Here is an 18697-nt window from a genome sequence, read left to right as displayed (position 1 = left end):
TTGGTTGAGCCCTCTGCGTACAAAGAGCATATGTCTCCGCTACGCAGAAATATCTACATCTTGTCAGACATCTCTGGCTTGGTGGCCCTGATCGCATAAGGGGCTTGGCTCGCCCTGGAGTTACAGCAAGGAGACGCTTAGGAGCTGCTTTGTAATCCCATGTTCCCAAAGGCAGCCCTTTACTCCTCCTGAGTTTCGTTAGGGAAGGAGGCTCACTAGCCCCGGCTCCAGCCTAAAACCTCAGCAGAGCTACTTCAGCAGCACACCACATTTGTATACCACTATTCATTAAAAAATCAAAGCAATTTACAGCAATCGTATATACATATGTGTGTATATACACACACAAACACTAAAACCATGTAAAAATTTATCAGAAAACATTGACCAACTATTACCCACATAAGCCTGGCAGCAAAGAAAAGCTTTCAGGAGGCATTTAAACGTCAATTTTGGCAGTAAGCAATATATAAATCAAATAACAGTAAATTAATTAGCATTCCAAGGCTGCTATTATTGTCTATCATAATTATCATAATTGCCAGTGGTACATTTGTTTATACTGGGTAGCACACAAGGGGAAAAGCATAAAAATACAATTCAAAAACCAGCGTGTCAATGCTGTACTAACAGACCACATTCTCTGGGTTCTTCTCATCCCTCAACTGTCAGCTGACAGCAGCCATTCAGCCTTCCCCAACCTGGTGCCCTCCAGGGTATTTTGACTACAGCTCCCATCAGCCCCAGCATCATACAGCCATGCCTCTGAAGACCAGTTGCTGGGAATCATAAGTGGGGACAATGCTGTTGCACTCAGGTCCTGCTTGTGGGCTTCCCATTGGGGCATCCGGGTGGCCACTATGAGAACAGGATGGTGGTCTAGATGCCCCCCCCCCGCTGGTCTGATCCAGCTGCAACACTTTTATTTTCCCCACACACCCCTTTTAAATTCTTTCATTCACAAGATCTCCACCCCTTCTGAACATCCCTCAGGGCAGTCGTGATAATTGCAAGGTGTGTATGGGTGACACCATTATTACACCTAATAGCATAGCCATTGATACCAGCAGGCGTATAAGAGAAGCCTTTGCAACAAACAATATGGCTGCCTTACCTCTTTAGCAACACTCTTATAGCAGAAGACTAAAAGAAAATAAAGCAATTCCACACAGGCAAAATGTAAAAATGTGTTTATTCTAAATTACTTTCACAACAGTGAAAATTAGTGAACAATGGTGTTGCACAGTGGTGCCATCTTTTGCTAACCACAGGCCGAGTGCAATCAATACATGATTCGGGGGGGGGTAGAGATATACAAATACAAAAAGCACATCAGGGGAGAGGAGAAATCCAGAGGCTGTTTCAAATTCACCAGTAAAATATGAAATCCCAGAGGGATAGGCTTATTTGCCTGCAGCAACCGAAATAGCAGAGTATCATTCTGGCACCTTGAAAACAGATTAGACCTATGAAATCTTCTGCCCCAATTAAAGCCAACTTTGGCATGTGCCTGCCAACAGAATGAGCTATAGAGTCCACCAAAGCTTACAATGCAGTAAACCTACTAGCCTTTAAGGTGCTCCAGAGTTCTTTGCTGTTTCAGTAAAACACAGAGGCTCAACAATTTGATCATTTAGGATATCACCAACACAAGCCGCATTCATTAACAGTGGGACTCAGACTGGTATAACACCTGAGCTAGGTTCTTTGGGGTCACCTTTGCCTATAGATCAGATAGCAGCTGGTAAAGTATAATACTCCACATTTTAAAAAACATTCAAAAGCAGTTAAATCTGCTTTTAGTATTTGAAATCTATAACAGCCAAACTTCTGCATTTTCTTTTTGCCAATTGCCAGATATTTTATTTTGTTTAAAAAAAGGGCTTTTCGCCAAACTGTTGTATGAGATTGCTTCCACAAGTACATTTTTAGTTCCACGGTGCTCAAGAGAAAGGTAATGCCAGCAATCCCTTATACATAAAGATGCTGTTAGCATTCCCTTGTCAACAGTAGGTGGCACCATCTGCTTCCCAATAAAACTAATCTGTGCTACGTAGGATCTTGGAGGCAGCACCAGCTAAGAGCCTTTTCTACGGACCCTGGCCTTGAACGCTTTTTGGAAACCCATGGCAGAAGAATTTTACACGATAAAAAGGGAGACCTCTCAGTGTGACTGCTCTATCAAGGGTCAAACAAGCTGCGTGTTCCTCACATGCGGACACTGAAAGGGTATGAAAAGCTTGAATGAAACAGGTGCTGCAGGTCAGACTTTTACTTTCCCCGTCTGTCTGGTGAAGCAAATTCAATTACCTTTGTTTCTACAGTTATTGTTTTGGGGGAGGGAGGGAGAAGAGAGAGAATGACTGTTGACTTGCACTGCGACACTTTATTATATTTCCAAGCTCACCCTCCCAGGCACAGTGTCAGACCCGAGGGAGAGAAAAAGCAGCCCACTTTTGCCATTTGTCTTTTTCAAGATTGCTGGTTGTGATTTGTTCACAGCAAGTCATAAAAACTGCTACTACAGAAAGTCAATCAATGAATGGGTTGTAGTCAACAAAGTCCTACTCAGAGTAGACCCACTGAAATTAATGAACCTAAGTTAACCATGTCTATTAACACTGATGGGTCTACTCTGGGTAGGACTAGCATGAAATTACACCCTGTGTTTACTAACACTAACAAATAATGCGGGGCAAGGGGGGGTGGAAGAGATCAAAAGATTGCAAAATAGAGATGAAGACCAGGAGCCTTTGGGAGACACCCTTGTACTTAACAAGGAAGCCTAACTGAGGTCAAAGAGTGAGAAGTATGCATTTCAGGTCCTGCAAATCCAGAAGATTCAGCAGCAACCTTTTTCAAAGAAATATTCCTCTTCTTCTTCCACTCCCGCAAAGGAATCCCTTGTGCACTAGTTCCCCAAACCACTGAGATGCTCTTCTACAGGAATCCCAATGAAATGAACAACCTGGCGCTCTCCAAGGCTTTTGGGACTACAACTCCCATCATCCCTGGAAACATCCGGAGAGCCAAAGGTTCCCCACACCTGGACTACATCGTCTCAGGAGCACAAGGTCAGGGAAGGCTGAAACAGGAGCACGGCTCCAGTCCGTTTCAATGGGTTTTCTGCGGCTTGTGCTCATGATCAATCCTTCAAAATAATAATCTTTGGTAATCTGAAAAAGCTCACACACTAACAGCCATTTGGCTAAGAGCTCATGAACAAGCTCCGCTTGAACAGAACTCCTCTTGCAAGTATTCCCAAAATTCGAGGCTGTTACTCTCGTTATGCAGAAACTGTAATTGTGAGAGGGAAGGGGGCGGGGGGAAAGAGAGCAAAATCCTCAAAGAGATTGTCTTCCACTCTTCAAACTATTCCAACATGTTGGGGGGGGGGACAGGAAAGGATGACAATTTTGGATAAATCTCAGGAAGGATGAGGGTCAATAAGTACAGTAACCAGAACTGTCTACATCCAAATTAAGAGCTGATGCCTACTGTACTAGCGTTAGGAAAAGCAACACTGCATTCATCAATGAGGAAGTGCACTGTGCAACAACCAGACAGGAGCCCTGTAGTGCCCCACAGCCCCACCCCACCCCTGAGACGAGAGAACCTGCCCCATCTGGCTCCAGGAAGTCCAGGCATTTTAGGTCAAAAGGTCTCTTATCCCTTCATGTTAAAATATCACTGGAAAAGGTTAGAGGCGGGTCGCCTTTTGTCAGCCAGGTGCGTAACAGAAGGAACAGAAGACTTCTAGACGACATCACCTTCCCAAGTCCTATTTGGGAAAGGAGAGATTTCCGGGAGCATTGGATTTTGATCAACATATGCAACTGGATTCTGAAGCATCAGTCAATCGATCTCCCTTCCTTCCCTGCTGTTGTGTCACAGGGATTCAGGGAGGACTGTGGCAAGTGTTTTCACACCTGGCCTGCCACCCGCTCTCCCTCCAGGGCGGGCACCTGGCCTAGCAGCTTGGCACATGATTTCAAACAACGCTCCCTTTTGGCATATGGAGCTCAAAGCTAGGTTCACAGTTGTAGCCACATATGTGCTGCATGAGACATGGCTGAACTTTAGAATGCTTTCAAAAGAGACCTTTAATTCCAGTAACTCTGGCGCAATAAGCGAGATTCCTCCCCACGTTGCGACACCGTGGCTTCCGGGAGCCCATTAGCTATGGAACCAGACACCAGGAAGCTGACAATGCGACAAGGAGGAGGGGGAGGAGGAGGAGTCATCCGTGACCAGTTTGGAGCCCCACAAACTGTGGTAGAATACAGACCAAGGTTAAGCGATCAAGAGCCAGAACATGATCACCAGGGCCACAAACAGGAAGAGGCGGGACAGGAACTGTTCATCCACATACTGAGGAGTCCCTGGAACAGCTGGGAAGACACAAAAAGAAAGAAAATCACCCTCAACACACACAGGTTCAACACAGATCCAGACACAGCAAAGCACAGAATCAACCAACATTCTACTGCTTCATGAGACTTCCCTAGCCTCTTATAACTTCGAAGTTATTTGAAGGACTGTCTGCACCTATATCAATCTCCCTGCGAGTGAAAAGATTGGCAACGGAGGCCTGCCGCATTGGTCCACTGCCTCAGTTAGTGAAACGGGAAGGAACGAAAGAAGAGGGCCTTTTCAGTGATGGCTTCATGGCTCTGCAAACTGTTGTCTGCCAGAAAAATCACTACACTCTGTTCATTTAGAATGGCCCCTACATTGTGGAATTCCCACCCCACAGAGGTGCATCTCTTCACTGTACAGTTTTTGGCAAATGCTGAAGATGCACCTATTTACCTTGGCCTCTGAAACTTGAGGTGTATATTTTCAGGACCCACCTATTCATGTGATTGCTATCTGTTTTAATCGTTTCCAACATTGGATTTTGGACTCTTGTAACCCACTCTGGGACCTGCTGGTGAAAGGTGAATAACAATAGTAACAGACAGGCTCTGAAGACTTATTCATTTCAGTTGGCCCTATACAGGATGCATATCTTTTCCCATACTGCTCTATGAAATGGTTAAACAGGGAAACTGTTAGGCTCTGGGCTATGTGGGCGCTTTATTATTGCTGGCTCATTTAACTTTCATAGTGCTTTGGCACTTGCCGAAATTATCTTGTATTTTGCATCACTGTAAAAAATGGAACAGCAATGCAAAATAAGCATTTAATAAAAATATATTTATTATGTAAGCCGCCCTTGGGGAACTTTGCTCAGGAAGGCAGCCTATGAAATATTCTGAATTAATAAATAAATGCACTATAATGGGAAATCCCGGCAGCTTGTCTTGTTGTGACTCTCCAGAGCAACCTGCTGCTAGGAATGACAACACAACAGCAGCAGTGTCGGGGGGGGGGAGCTGGGGGAAGCAGCAGTAGTAGAACTTGGTCACTGAGATCAAAGTTATTGTGAAGTAAGGACAGCCCTCCTTTATTAAAAACATGTTTGAAGGGAGGAAAAACACCTCTTGATCTGAGGGAAGGGTGAAAAACGTTGGTTTTAAGAGATCTCTCTTAGGAATGGACACCAACAGCACGTGGCAGAGAGTAAAAATCAACCCTTAGAAGTAGTACAAGCCAAAAGGAGTTTTGGATTTGCTTTCAATCTTAGCATAATGAAGAGACAGTTGGTGCTACACATTAAACGTGTTATGTCAGAGGCCTTGGCTCACTCACAAAGGAGGGGTCACTGCTCTGCAGAGCCTGCTCAGCATTCCTCAGCCACAGGCCCACCAGAAGTGACTCGACTGGTTTTACTCCGCAAGGAGCACTGATGTTAATCAACTAAGAGGCTGCTCCTTAGAAACAAACACACTGTTAAGAATTACTTCACGGGTGAATCGCTAAGCAGAAAAGTATTGTTCTCCCTATATAAAAAAACCCAGAAGAAAAGCAGCACCCATTTTATTGATGTTTTTAAAACAAAAGAACTTATCTGTCTTTATTCAAAGGGTTCCAAGCATCAAGACTTGAAATTCCTTGGTCACACAACAAAAAGCAGCAGAAGCACAATGGACCAGAGCCAGCCTTTGATCTGCAGCTCCTATTCTTATGGCTAGAACCAACAACCATTTCTTGGCTTGCTAGCTGGTTTTTAATTCAAAAGAGCTCTGTACCTGGGGGAGGCCGGCCATCGTTTATGTTGAACGCTGTAGCAAATATACCAAAAGGAAATGCCCCAATTCCAAAGGACATTTGGAAGCCTCCATCACCAAACCCAAAACCCTGGAAGCCCTAGAAGAAAAGAAAATCACAGATGGGACAAAGCAAAAAGGTGTAAGTATGATCGTGTTCAAAGTGGAACAATTTCAAAGTGTCACGATTTCTACAATTTGCTGAGAGGAGCCCCTAGCTATGTGCCATGAGGATTAAAAAACACACCACCTCGTGCATGCCCAAAATGCTCACTTGTAGAAAAGACTGCTTGTTGTATCTCTGCATGATTCCCTGCTCTCACCTCCAATCCCTGGGGCTGATGGGAGTTGTAGTTTTAAAAAAGTAACTTTTCCAAGCTCTGGATTCACGTGGTGGTGATGAAATGCCTTGTGCTACCATTTTACTACAGTAAATTTGTTATTACTAGTTAATATACATTTGCCATTTATGAAGGAGTCGGAGTCGGACAGTAGAAAAATAGAGGAGTCGGAGTCGGAGTTGAAGGTCTGGCGTACCGACTCCACAGCCCTGGCACTACCAGCTTGCCTTCGGCTGCTATCAGCCATCTGATTGTAGGAGGGTATTTTGTGTTCTTCATCAACCCAGGAGAGCCGAGTGGAAGCAATGCCTTTTGCTCCAGCAGTTTCAGCTACAGCAGCAGCACCTGCTCAAAAGGTACTCTCAGGTTCTACAACTGATTTAATAAGGCTCTCCCAACTCTCTAGGGAGCTCAAAGAAGAAGAAAAAGGCTCCTTAATGACACCCAACAGAGCTGCTTGTTTGAAGCAATGAGGCCCAAGGGCAGCCCCGCAAGACTCTGAGGCAACTTGCATGGAAAGATGCAATTATTTCATCAGGTCATGCACACTCGCCATCATCTCTGCTGTGCTAGGAAATTCTGCAGCCTGTCCCGTCTCTCCCAAGCACACACAGTTGACTATTTATAACCTCTGCGCCCACGCGCGCTTTGTGTTTACACACATCCTGATCCATTCCCAGTAACACAGTTTGGAGACCAACTATTATCGGAGTATGTTTCCATACGCATGCCCACAGGGTTTCAAAATCCATGTTACAAACATTCTACAAGCCAGAAGCATAACTGAGAGCCACTATGGTGCAGTGGTTGCAGTGTTGGGCAAGGACCCAGGAAACCAGAGTTCAGACCTCTGACCTTGGGCCAGTCACTGTGTCTTGGCCCAACCCACCTCGCTGGGTTGTTATGAGGTTAAAATGCGGAGCTGGGCAGTGGATCGGTGCTGTCTTCAAGCCCTGCTTTTGGCAACAATCAGTTCCACTCAGGAGCTCCTAAGTGGAATCAATCCTATGGGGACTGCATTTGACACCAAATTTAAAAGACGCCAAATGCAAACCCTGCTTGCTAAAGAACGATCAGGAGCACATTTGAAGGCTCCTGGATGCTCCCTTGCAGCTGCTTCTTCCAGCTGGCCCACACCTGATGTCATATGTCATGTCAGGTGTGGGGCAGCATGGGGAAAAGCAGGTTCCCTGCCACTGGACTAAAGGAACGTAACAAAGGGGCCAACAGGTGCCCAGAGGAAGACGACACCTGTTCTCAAAACCAGGGTAAAGTCTTGAAGGAGGAGCAGGTCACCCGGGCTATTTTCTATGGCAGCCTTGCCCCAGGTGGCTTGGACTACAGCTCCCATCACCCCTGCTGTGCTGGCTGGGGCTGATGGGAGCTGAAGTCCAAAACAGCTGGAGGGCACCGGGTTGGGCAAGGCCCTTTCAGCACTTTAGTACAGTGTTTCCCAAACTTTTTTTCTCCCAGGGGCCACTTGAACATTGCTGAGGGTCTTGGCGGACCGCTTCCTGATTTCCCTGTCTGTTGTAGCGACTGCAATACGCTGTGCTAGCACCTGTTACGGATTTTAACTGTGTTTTTACTGCTTCTTTTATTAACATATTGCATTTTAATGCGTTACCATTTGCAGTCCATAGAATTAAAATGGTAATACAATGAAACACAACATAACAAATAAAGGCAGCTATAGAAAGACAATTGAAACTCAATATGAATACTTAATATGGGCATGCTGCGGACCACCTGAATGAGCTCATGGATCACTGGTGCTCCACAGACCCTCTGCCTTAGCCTAAGTTTTCACAGCCAAAAGGGCCAGCAACAGGCAGTTTCTAGTTTGTACTCCTGAGAGAGAGACAAGTTACTTCCAAAGGCTGCAAATCACAGCTTACTCACCCCTCTGTTTTCTGGCTCAGGTCTCTGGCCTTGAGGTCGTGGTGGTGTTTTCTCTCTGAAAGATATAATTAATTCAGCCCAGCCCGACTCTGAGAACCCGATGAGGACACCACCTAGGCCCCAGAACTCCCTCCGCACATTCCAGCCATGTGGGATGGCGGATGAGGAGATGTTTCGTGCCCTCCTTCCTCTTAAAGAGTTAGCCTGTGTTGCAACTCTTGACATCATTAAATGGATTTATACAGCCCCATGAGGGTGCGCTCCACAGGCTATAAGAGGACAGGAAACCTTTCACAGTGGTGGACCCCGGGAAGCCGCCTTGGCAAGTTCCAAAAAAGATCTGCACTCATTTTAATAGGCTAACATCTACACACACCCCTCCCTTTCCTCCACCCAGACATGCAAGAGCCATGATCAGATGTCTATGGTACATTCCAGGCAGGCAAACACACTCAAGGAGAGTGCAAAGCAAGGCCAGGACGGGGACTGCCTGGGGAGACTTCCAAGGGCCAAACAGAGAGGCCTAGAGGGCCACATTTGGTCCCTGGGCCTAGGATTCCTCATCCAGGTTTTTAAAGCGGCACATTCTGAATTGTTTGAACACACAACCCAACTCTTTATTCTCATATCTGTTCATATATCGCAAAAGAAACCTGGCCAAAAGTATAATCCATATCAACCGAGAACACAGTTTGGGAAGCGTCGCTCTAAGAGGAACAGAGGAAGTTGCCGCATACTGTGCCGGAGCCTCAGGCCATCTAGCTCTGTATTGCTAACACTGGCTGGCAGCAGCTCCCAAAGGCTTCAGGCCGGGGACAATCCAGGCCCTACGTGGAGATGCTGCGGTGGACTGAACCTGGGACCTTCTGCATGCAAAGCAGATGCTCTGCCACTGAGCAACGGCCCTTCCCCTGCTGACCAAGAGATCCTCGGTCAGTGAGCCTGCAGGCACAGGAGAGAGCAATACTAGGCAGAGGGCAGAGCAGCCCTGTGGGTTCTCAGTTTGCCTGCTGCTATTGCAGAGGGAGACGGCTTTTTCTATTGTGGCTCCCACTCTGTGGAATTCCCTCCCAAACGATCTCCGTCACACCCCCGCTATGATGAGCTTCCGCTGGGCCTTGAAGACCTGGCTCTTCAGACAGGCTTTTGGGGTGGGTTAGGTTTTTTATATTGCTGAGATTTTAATGTTTTAATGTATTTGTATGTTTTTATTCTGTACGTGGCCCAGAGTGGCTGGACAGCCAGCCAGATGGGCGACTAATAAATCTAATAAATAAATAAATATGTCCTCCTGCAAACCACATCAGGACAGAGCTTCCTGAACGTTGAGCCATCTACAAATGCTAACCGGCGTTTAGTTCAAGCTGACAGATTTTCACAGATGAGGCCAGGAAAGGGGGCAACTTTGCAAGTACGTCAGCCAGACACACACATGGCTCTGCAAATCTCACTCTGGGGACGGGGACTCCCAATATGGGGAAAACACAAAGGCTGGAAAAGCCTTCAGACATCCTTACCTGGGGTCCTGCTGCCCGGTACTGCCCCTTCCGTAAAGTGGGATAACTTTTTCGCGACTGATTCCTGCTTTACACACAGGACACACCTGCCTATTTGGCCTGGTCTCTAACCACTGAAAAGGCAGAAAAGAAAGAACAACGTTGAGGGAGAGGCTAGAGGCACCTCGCACACAAGAGTGTAAGCACTTTGCAAATGCCACGTGGCACCATTCATGCTGTCTGCTGGGCTGCAAAATTGACTGGATGCAAGGAATAGTCTCCCCGCCCCCATAAAAGCACACCTTCTTATGCTCTTGGCACTTTTGATATGATTTTTACTGCAGTCCTCTGTGGTAATCTTCGCCAACCCGGTGCTCCCCAGATGCTTTGGTCTCCCAGCTCCCATCAGCCCCAGCTAGAATGGCTGACGGGGAACTGGAGTCCATGCTGGCCGGGCTGGGCCTGATGGGAGTTGGAGTCCAAACCAAGAGGGGGGCTGTTGTATGGTATACCCACTCTTTTTACCATGTGTGGCCTGCCAAGGCATCCTTAACGGGCCACAGCTCTTTCTTCAGGCCTATAGCTAGGCCTGGTGCGGACCAGGGAGAGGGCTTTTTCGATCGTGGCCCCCACCCTCTGGAACTTGCTTCCCTTTGACCTTTGGCATGCCCCCTCCCTGATGACCTTTCGCCGCGCCTTAAAAACCTGGCTTTTCAGGCAGGCCTCTGGGATCTCTGGGGTGGGTTAGGTTTTATACTGTATCAGTGTAGGATGGTTTTTTAGATGATATGATATTAATACTGCGATTGTTATGAATATGTTGATATTGTATTTTATATTGTGTACGTCGCCCAGAGTGTCCGTTAAGTCGGACAGATGGGCGACTAATAAATAAAATTTTATTATTATTATTATTATTATTATTATTATTATAGCCTGCAAGCTAGTACATCACCTCTCTCACAGCCAGTAGATGAAAGCTGGTGCAGGACACAGAGAAGAGTATCGGTGGTTCAAGTCTCACCTTTGCCATACATCTCCTAGGTAGCCCTTAAGTAACAGCACATATTAAGGCTGGCCTATTTTATAGGGTCGTTGCACCAAGGGAACACACACAACATGCTCTGAACACCCCCAAGTATTTTTATAATTATTATGACAAACCTCTGTCATGTCACTGCAACATATGAAGCTTCTTACTAAAACCATGAAAGAACCCCAAACCCACTCACCCCCAAAAGCAGTAGATTGCAAACGATTGCATGTTAACGTTTGTTAGCAAATTGGGTTGCCCTAGAGAGATCTGGCACACAGAAGGCGTGTTTAGGAATGGAGAGGGATATTGCACCTTTGCAGATTCCCCCGGAGAGCGGGGGGGGGGGGTGCCTGTGCAAGAGGAGCTGATGAAAGACAAAGGAAAAGATAAACCACCTTACCTGGTGTAAACAAGGCCAACTGTTCCGATTCCCAAAGCGAATTGTTCACAGGGCAGAGGAAGAGCGGAGGCAAAGGGGGGGGGAGAGAGAGAAAGATCAAAATACACTTGGCATTGCATACGAGTAAGCAGAAGGGTCGAATCCAGCCCTGCAGGTTCCAACATTGTGCATTAAACCAACAACATTTAAAAGGGGAAGCAGACAGAGCTGGGTTTGGTTTAATCTTTAAATTGCTTCTTTTCCAGGAAATATAATCTGACACGTAAACCACATGGCTGAAAAATAACTGAGAGATTACTGAGGGAAGCCTCCCCCCCCTTTTTTTTCTTTTTACAAAAACAGGATCTGCCACAAACAGATCCCAGAGATGTAATTCCTTATAAACCTCCTGGATTATGGCAAGCAGAGAGCAAGAGGGGGGGAAAGACAGCCAGCGCTCGGGCCTGATGGGAGTCAGAGTCCAACACTATCTGGAGGTGTCTCAGGCTGGGGAAGGCCACTGGAAGGGCACCAAGGCAGGAGGAAGCTTCCCAGGCTGGATTTCCCTGTGACTGCTTTGCTTTCTGATTGATTTTATTTTAGGTATTCTTATACACCCGTGTTCACTGTTTACATATTCTACATTACACAGTTTATAAATTCATGAGGAAATGAACAACACGCAAAACTGCACTTGTGCAGCATCAGCAAGAGCCAATCCCCAGGTTCTGTCACACTCTAGAGTGGCCACAAAACTGAACCCAGGGAGGGGCGATGCAGATGAAGGGGGGCCTCTATGAAGACAGGCTTTCAGTGGCTCTCATCGAGTTCCACAGACAAAGCACGGGGGGTCCATCCTGAACCCCAGAGGGAGCGCAGAAGCTTCTCCACCCCTGAGCCCGAGCCCTGAGCCTGCAAGTGGCACCCCTTTCATAAGTCCCTGTGGAACTGAGTGGCTGCCATTTGTCCCCATGGGGACAAAGGAAAGAGCTGCACCGGGAGATCTGAACTTGGCATCTAATGCCCAGCTAGCTGGTTGGCAGGCACACTGCCAAGGAGGGAGATGCTGGGAGACGGGCGTTGCCCTCTTCCCTCAAGGATATCTAGAAGACAGGACCCTCCTTGGGAATGCAGATGGAGGGCAGGGTGGGGTGGGCTGGGGCGAGAAGCAGCACCTGTTCTCAAGGGGCTTGTTTTCCCCTTTTCTTGAATGTAAAACCTTGATATTTATGTAGACAACTCAAGTGTTTGGGCTATCAAGCAGATGAATGACTAAACAGCAAGAAACAGGAGACTGACCAGAAGAGGTGCCCACACAGGCTGATCACGGCATCCTTGGCAGTGTCCAAACAGATGTTGCACTCAAAAGTGCTGTCCTGGCTTGCACCATCCCCGTTGCTGCCGCTGGTCCCACCAGTGTTGGAGCTCTCAGTGGAGGCAGAAGCCGCAGGGCCTTTGCTGGCCATTCTGGGCTTTTTTCTGATCAGGCCCAGTCAGGGAATTTGTACAGAACTGAAACCTATGGAAGAAAGGAAGAAAGCATTCAGAGAAGAACACTGAACTGTTTCACTGATCTGGGCAAACGGAGACAAAGATAGCAGCACAGACTTTGCCAGCCTGGCTGTGCTGCCTGGAGCAGATGGAAGCTGCAGTCCCAAACACTTGGAAGGCACCAGGTTGGGGAAGTCTGCTCTAGAGCAGGGTAGCCAATGTGGTGCCCTCCAGATGTTGCTGGACTACAACTCCCAGCATGCCTGACCATGGCCATGTAGGCCAGGGCTGATGGGAGATTTGGTACAGCAACTTCTGGAGGGCACCAAGTTTGGAAGTCTGCTCTAGAGCTACTTCTGTACAATGAAAGCCTTTACGCCAGGTCTTAGATTGCTTCTTATCATAGCCAAGAGAAGTCTTAGGCAAGCTGAGCAACAATCCAGTTTTAATATGCATTTGTGACTGGCACTGATACACCCAGAGCAATATCTGGCCTGTCACTGAGTTTCCTGTGTGTAGCTTTTAATTAAGCCCCAGCTCCTCAATGCCACAAACATTGAGCACAGCAGTTTACAAATGCTCCCTAAACAAGGGAGTTGCTTCCTTTTCTTGTCTGTGCTTTTTTGGGGGGGGGAGGAGGAATGTTTTGCTCTTTATGCAATAGGTATTTTTGTGGTGCCTACGACAGTTTTAGATTTCCAACTGTGGCCCCCGGCCCAAAATGGTTAGGACTCGGAGCCCCTGCCCTGGCTGGGACTTTAGGTCACTACAGAGCCTGGTAACTTTCATCTTCTTCGGCCAACGGAAGCAGATCCAACAGAAGGAAGTGATGAACTAATTCTGGGTACCTGTTCAGCCTGCTCCTGTCTCCCACAATATCCATCTCCACCTTATTCTACTTCGTCTTGAAAAGTCTGCCTATAAAGCCCACAGACAAGATGTCTGTGACTAAGGGTGTAGAGACAGGATATTTGCCGACTGATTGCAACATCAACCTTATTCAATTTAAAAGCTAAAAACAACAACCGACACTTCACAAAGACAAAACAATTTATTTCACTTTGGCAGTTCCATGTTTTATGCATGAAAATAATAACAGCATCTTAACTGAGAAATTGTTTACCTTTTAACTGACTACTCAATGAATTTATTGAATACTTCAGCATCAGTAAGAAGATACTGAAGAAAACACAAAATAACAGAATTTAACGAACAGAATCCTACCACTAACTGTTGAAAGGACAAGTTCTCTCTCATATTCTCTGCTATGTCAACACACCAGAACCAAGAAAGCCTCACAAATTAAACATGGGCATCTAACATTCAGCACGATTAGAATTTACCTGTTGACAAATTGCTAATCAAGACTTTAGTTGATTAAACTACCAACTACAGGTTTCCAGCCCTTGTGAAACCCACAGATGCATAAGGAAAAACAACTGAGAAGCCCCTTTCTTCCACAAGAGGACCCCATTTCAATATAAAATGGCTCTTCAAGGGACAGAATCCCCTCCTCACCGTCTCATCATTGTGCCTAGCTTACCTGAAGTGAATTCAGCCCCTCAGCTCACTTTCCTTGCAAAAAAGCTGAAGGAAAAGCACACATTACAAAAGATGACCTCTGTATGGCTACTCAGCTCTTGTGAAACTGTGCTTTTCACCCAGGGCAACGCTATCCCACAGCAGATCCAGAGAAGCTTCATGCCCACTTCTCCAGAACCCAGCAAGCGGGGAAGAAGAGGCATCTATTTCAACAGAACTCTTTTCATTGAGTTACATCATTTTGCAGGAGGTTCCCAAAGGGCACCGCCGCAATCAGCTAGCAAGCTTTAAGGGACCTGCAGATTTTGCAGTAGTTCGGTCATTTCTAGTAAAATCATTGCACGCATGTTGAAGGGGGGTGGGGAAGCAACAGGCACCCACACTTCTTTATTAAGCCAGACAGTTCTCATGAAACACAAAGTGGCAAGCTTATGAGCATTCTAGTGGTTTCCCGCCTTGGAGAAAAGTAATTTAATCTAATTATACATTTATATACATGTTTGCACCCAGGAGAAACTCCTGGCCTTTACATTCGAAGCTCTTTGTGTTGACCTCTCTGGGTCCCATTTCCCATTCTATGACTGCCTGAGACCTTTGCTCACAACTCTCAGCCATCCTGAGCCTTAAAGTCACTTTGACAGAGCAATCTGATGAAACGTCTCTCCCGATATGAGCCTACCCGTACACTGTGCTCAACATCGAAGGCCCTCCTCCGGGTGCCGACACAGAGAGACGCCCGGAAGGCGATTACAAGAAAGAGGGCCTTCTCGGTGGTGGCCCCCAAACTATGGAACACCCTTCCTGACGAGGTTCGCCTGGCGCCTACATTACTATCCTTTCGGCGCCAGGTGAAAACCTTCCTCTTTGCCCAGGCATTTTAATATTTTAATATTTAATATGTTCGTATTCTTGTATTTGTATTTTGTATGTAATGTTTTAACAGACAGTTGATATATCTTTTGTAATCTGATGATTAAGTGGTTTTTATATTATATGCGAAGTGTTTTTTATTGATGTACACCGCCCAGAGAGCTTGCTATGGGCGGTATAAAAGCTGAATTAAATAAATAAATAAATAAATCTTAGGTATGTTTATTCAGAAGTAAGCCCAGTTTGTTCAATGAATGTACTCCACAGTAAGCATGTTTAGGACTACAGCCAGAATCTTTTTTTTTTAAGGGTGGGATGGTTATAGTCTTTAAATAAAAACATTTTTTCAGGCTTGCAAGAAGCCTGGTCACCTGTGACTACAAAATCTTCTGAATGAATCCTGTGCTGCCAATGGGAAGAAAGCAAGCTAACTTCAAAACAAAACAGCCTCAATGGTTTTGGAATAGAATAGGAAAAAATCTCAGGTGGCTGCTCAGAAAGGCATCTAGAATTCTTATTCTGACGTTCATGATTTTCAAATATTTATTTATCTCTGTGCAGGGCTGAACATTAGGGAGCTGAAATATTTTTTCAGCTCAGCCCATGAACTGCACAACTTAGGCAAGGGCTACATAGTGTTCTAGGAATCTTAACATGATTGCTTGCCAATATGTAAATTTCCTTTTCATATTCTTATCAAACTTGTTACTAAGAAAACAAGTTACTACTCCCTTACACAGGAAAACAAAAGAGCATCTAATACAACCAGCTAGATCAAAGATGTCATTTTTCCCTATGTCTGGAACAATTATGCATTAACACATTTGTAGTAAAGAAAGCCTCAGTAGATCAACTGAGAATTTGCACAACATGTTAAAGGATTTTTTTTTAGAAGGCAGCTACAATCCTGTTGTCTCATTACTTGAGAGTAAGCAGTGTTGAATTCGGTGGCACTTACTTCTGAGTAGATATCTGTGCCATTTTAATACACACACAGAAAAAGCTATTTCTGACAACAGTTAGAGGAGCAAAATCCTAAAATTCCACCCGTTAAACACAGCTTCTACCAACAGACTGCAAAATGTTTTACTTTTGAATGGGTAGAATCATCAGTGTTTACATGGAACTTTATGAACAATGTTAACAATCGACGTTAACCGAACAGAGTTAAGGCCAGTTCACATTTTTCTCATGTCTCAGTGAACAGTCTTGAAATGTTCTTGGGCACCTGCATGCATGCACCAAGATCTGAAAGCCTGGGGTGGCTGGGTGGGGTTTAGGGATACAAAATAACACCAATTCTTTACGATCTGATATGGAAAAAATGGAAACGGGGGGAAACACAAGAACAAGCCTCTTAAAAGTTTAGAATTAGAAGCTAGGACAACATGCTACTAGAAAGCCTGGTGATAAGCATTCCTGGTTTGGCTACATGTTGCTAGTATTTTCATATTGTGATTTGTTCATTACAAGAAAAGATTCATTTTCTGAGTTGCTACTCTATTTTATTTATTTCAGAATTTATAAACTACTCTGCAATCTGAAAATACCCAAGCAGTGCACAGAAATAGAATCTCAAAACAATAATAAAATATAAAACCAACAAGAATTAAAAACTGTAGAAAGAAAAACTCCAGAAACAAGAGTTTGTTCTGTTTCTGCGTTATAACACTGAGGTCTATATATTATTTCTCAGCCCAAGTAGCATAGTCTCTCTCAGTTAAATCTTTCTGCAACTGATCAGCACAGGAATGTGGGGGTGAGGAGGAAATTCAGAGTCATATGGATCACTTTGGTTGATTGGGAGCACACAGCTCAACCCAGCCTCACACACACACTTTGAAATCAGCTCCCTCACCACCACTAAAAACAATCTCGTTCCACAGTGAGCAATGTCTCTGTGTCTAGCTTGCTTTAACTGTTTAAATAAGCCACATTTTGGACTACAAGACTAGTACGTTTTAAAATTTAGTAAATAAATAAAAGGTATTCTGCTTGATCCAAGCCATGAGCTTGTCTAGTCCAGTACCCTGCTTTCAAGCAAAGCCCTCCCCCCCTCTTTCAGGAAGGGAATGAAGATGCCAGTCCTTCCCCTGCTGCCTGCCCCACAGCAACTGGCGTTCAGAGATATATACCACCCCTGAACACTGAGGTTCCACTTAGCTACCATGGCTAACAGCTGTCAATGGACCCCTCCTTTTCCTTGAAGGCATACAATCCCTTTTTTAAAATATAACCACTGACCTTAAAACTCTTTACCTTCATCCTATAGCAGCGAATTCCATAAGAGCCCAGCTGGAGCACACCAAAGGCTCATCCAAGTCTAGTATTCTGGGCTGCCTTCAACGAAGTCCTACTCAGAGTAGACCCATGAAATTAATAAGCCTGAGTTAGTAATGTCTATTAACTTCAATGGGTCTACTCTGGGTAGGGCTAACCCTGGGTACCACCCTCTGTTTCCAACTGATGCCTCTGGAATCTCACAAGAAGGGCACAAAAGCAGAGAGAATGCCGCTATGCCGTTTGTGTGCTTCCCATAATGGGCATCAGGCTGGCCACTGTGGAGGGAGTATGCGGGGCTGGACAGGCCCTCTTGGGCCTGATCCAGTTGCTGGAGAGCTCTTCTTAAACACTCCTGCCAAGTGGTTTGTGCCCAGCAACTGGCATTCCCAAGCACACTGCTGCTGAACACAGAGGCTCCACTTAACCGGCCTCCCCCAACCCAGCGCCCTCTAGAAGCTGCCTCAGGTCAACGGCAGAGCCCCTGGCTCAATCCCTGGCAGCATCTCCAAGCAGGGCTGGGAGAGGACCCCGTCTGAAAACCTGGAGAGCCGCTGCCAGTCAGTGCAGACAACGCTGAGCCAGGCAGAGCAGCGGTCTGGGCGCAAGGCAGCCTCCTGTGTTGCAGCGCCGGGGTGAACCACGGACCTGCGCTGGCTGTAGCTGACGGCAGCTGCATTCCAGAACATCTGGAGAGGACCAGGCTGGGGGACAAGGCGGCATTGAGGCGTCAGGGTCACTGACAGACTCGTCCTACTCTGCTGGATTCGGGCAAGCGGCGGTTGAGAGATCCCAGCGTGCAGTCTCCAACGGTGGGCAGCCTGGCGACCCCGCCAGGAAGGCGTGAAAGGCAAAAGAGCCGCCCTCGCCGCCCAGCGCTTCCGGCCCCCTTCCCCTTGAAGGACTGGCAGCCCCTTCCCCAGCTCCCAGGCGGGCCCCAACTCCCTTCTCGCCCCCCACTCCGGGCTCTCACCGGGGTCGCGGCTGCCTCAACTCACAACTCCACGGACGGCAGCCCAACGCCGCTGCCCGACCTACAACCGTCACCTGATTTTCCCCCCAGCAGGAAGTCCAGCCCCACACCGGAAGCGGGGGTCGCTTTTCCCAGCACAGTCGCCGTCCAGCCCCCGCCACTAGGGTTCCGCCCTCTGGCAACATCACAGGGCTTTCTTGAGCTGGCTGGGGCTGATGGGAGTTGTAGTCCCAAG

At 46.5% G+C, this 18697-nt stretch overlaps 1 protein-coding gene across 4 annotated transcripts; it reads right to left on the bottom strand.

Moving 5' to 3' along the window:
* Positions 1-1175: 1175 nt before the first annotated feature.
* Positions 1176-18639, bottom strand: RNF185 (ring finger protein 185). 4 transcript variants are annotated; one of them, XM_061602451.1, is made up of 8 exons: positions 18463-18639; positions 12606-12825; positions 11328-11346; positions 9913-10025; positions 8396-8450; positions 6135-6252; positions 4854-4930; positions 4303-4391 (listed from the first exon to the last, which is right to left on the bottom strand). In XM_061602451.1, the coding sequence occupies exons 2-7, from the start codon at positions 12770-12772 to the stop codon at positions 4878-4880; spliced, it is 525 nt and encodes a 174-aa protein (XP_061458435.1). In that variant the 5' UTR covers positions 12773-12825; positions 18463-18639; the 3' UTR covers positions 4303-4391; positions 4854-4877. The 4 variants fall into 4 exon arrangements, with proteins under 4 accessions (XP_061458432.1, XP_061458433.1, XP_061458434.1 ...); XM_061602448.1 differs by lacking the exon at positions 4854-4930 and having other exon boundaries at positions 1176-4391; positions 18463-18633; XM_061602449.1 differs by lacking the exon at positions 4854-4930 and having other exon boundaries at positions 1176-4391; positions 18537-18630.
* Positions 18640-18697: the final 58 nt, after the last annotated feature.

Source organism: Rhineura floridana, chromosome 19 (genome assembly GCF_030035675.1).
Source record: "Rhineura floridana isolate rRhiFlo1 chromosome 19, rRhiFlo1.hap2, whole genome shotgun sequence".
Lineage (NCBI taxonomy): Eukaryota > Metazoa > Chordata > Lepidosauria > Squamata > Rhineuridae > Rhineura > Rhineura floridana.
Note: the sequence above shows the minus strand (reverse complement) of the source record. Positions and strands in the feature narration are given on the sequence as shown.

Bases quoted from the DNA above. Each gene is read 5' to 3' on its own strand.
- RNF185 (XM_061602448.1), bottom strand. From the start codon at position 12,772: ATGGCCAGCAAAGGCCCTGCGGCTTCTGCCTCCACTGAGAGCTCCAAC. The intron at 8,451-9,912 runs GTAAGGATGTCT...TATATCTTTCAG, and splicing joins ACCGGGCAGCAGGACCCCAG to AGAGAAAACACCACCACGAC. The intron at 6,253-8,395 runs GTGAGTAAGCTG...CTTTTCTTCTAG, and splicing joins CTGAGCCAGAAAACAGAGGG to GGCTTCCAGGGTTTTGGGTT.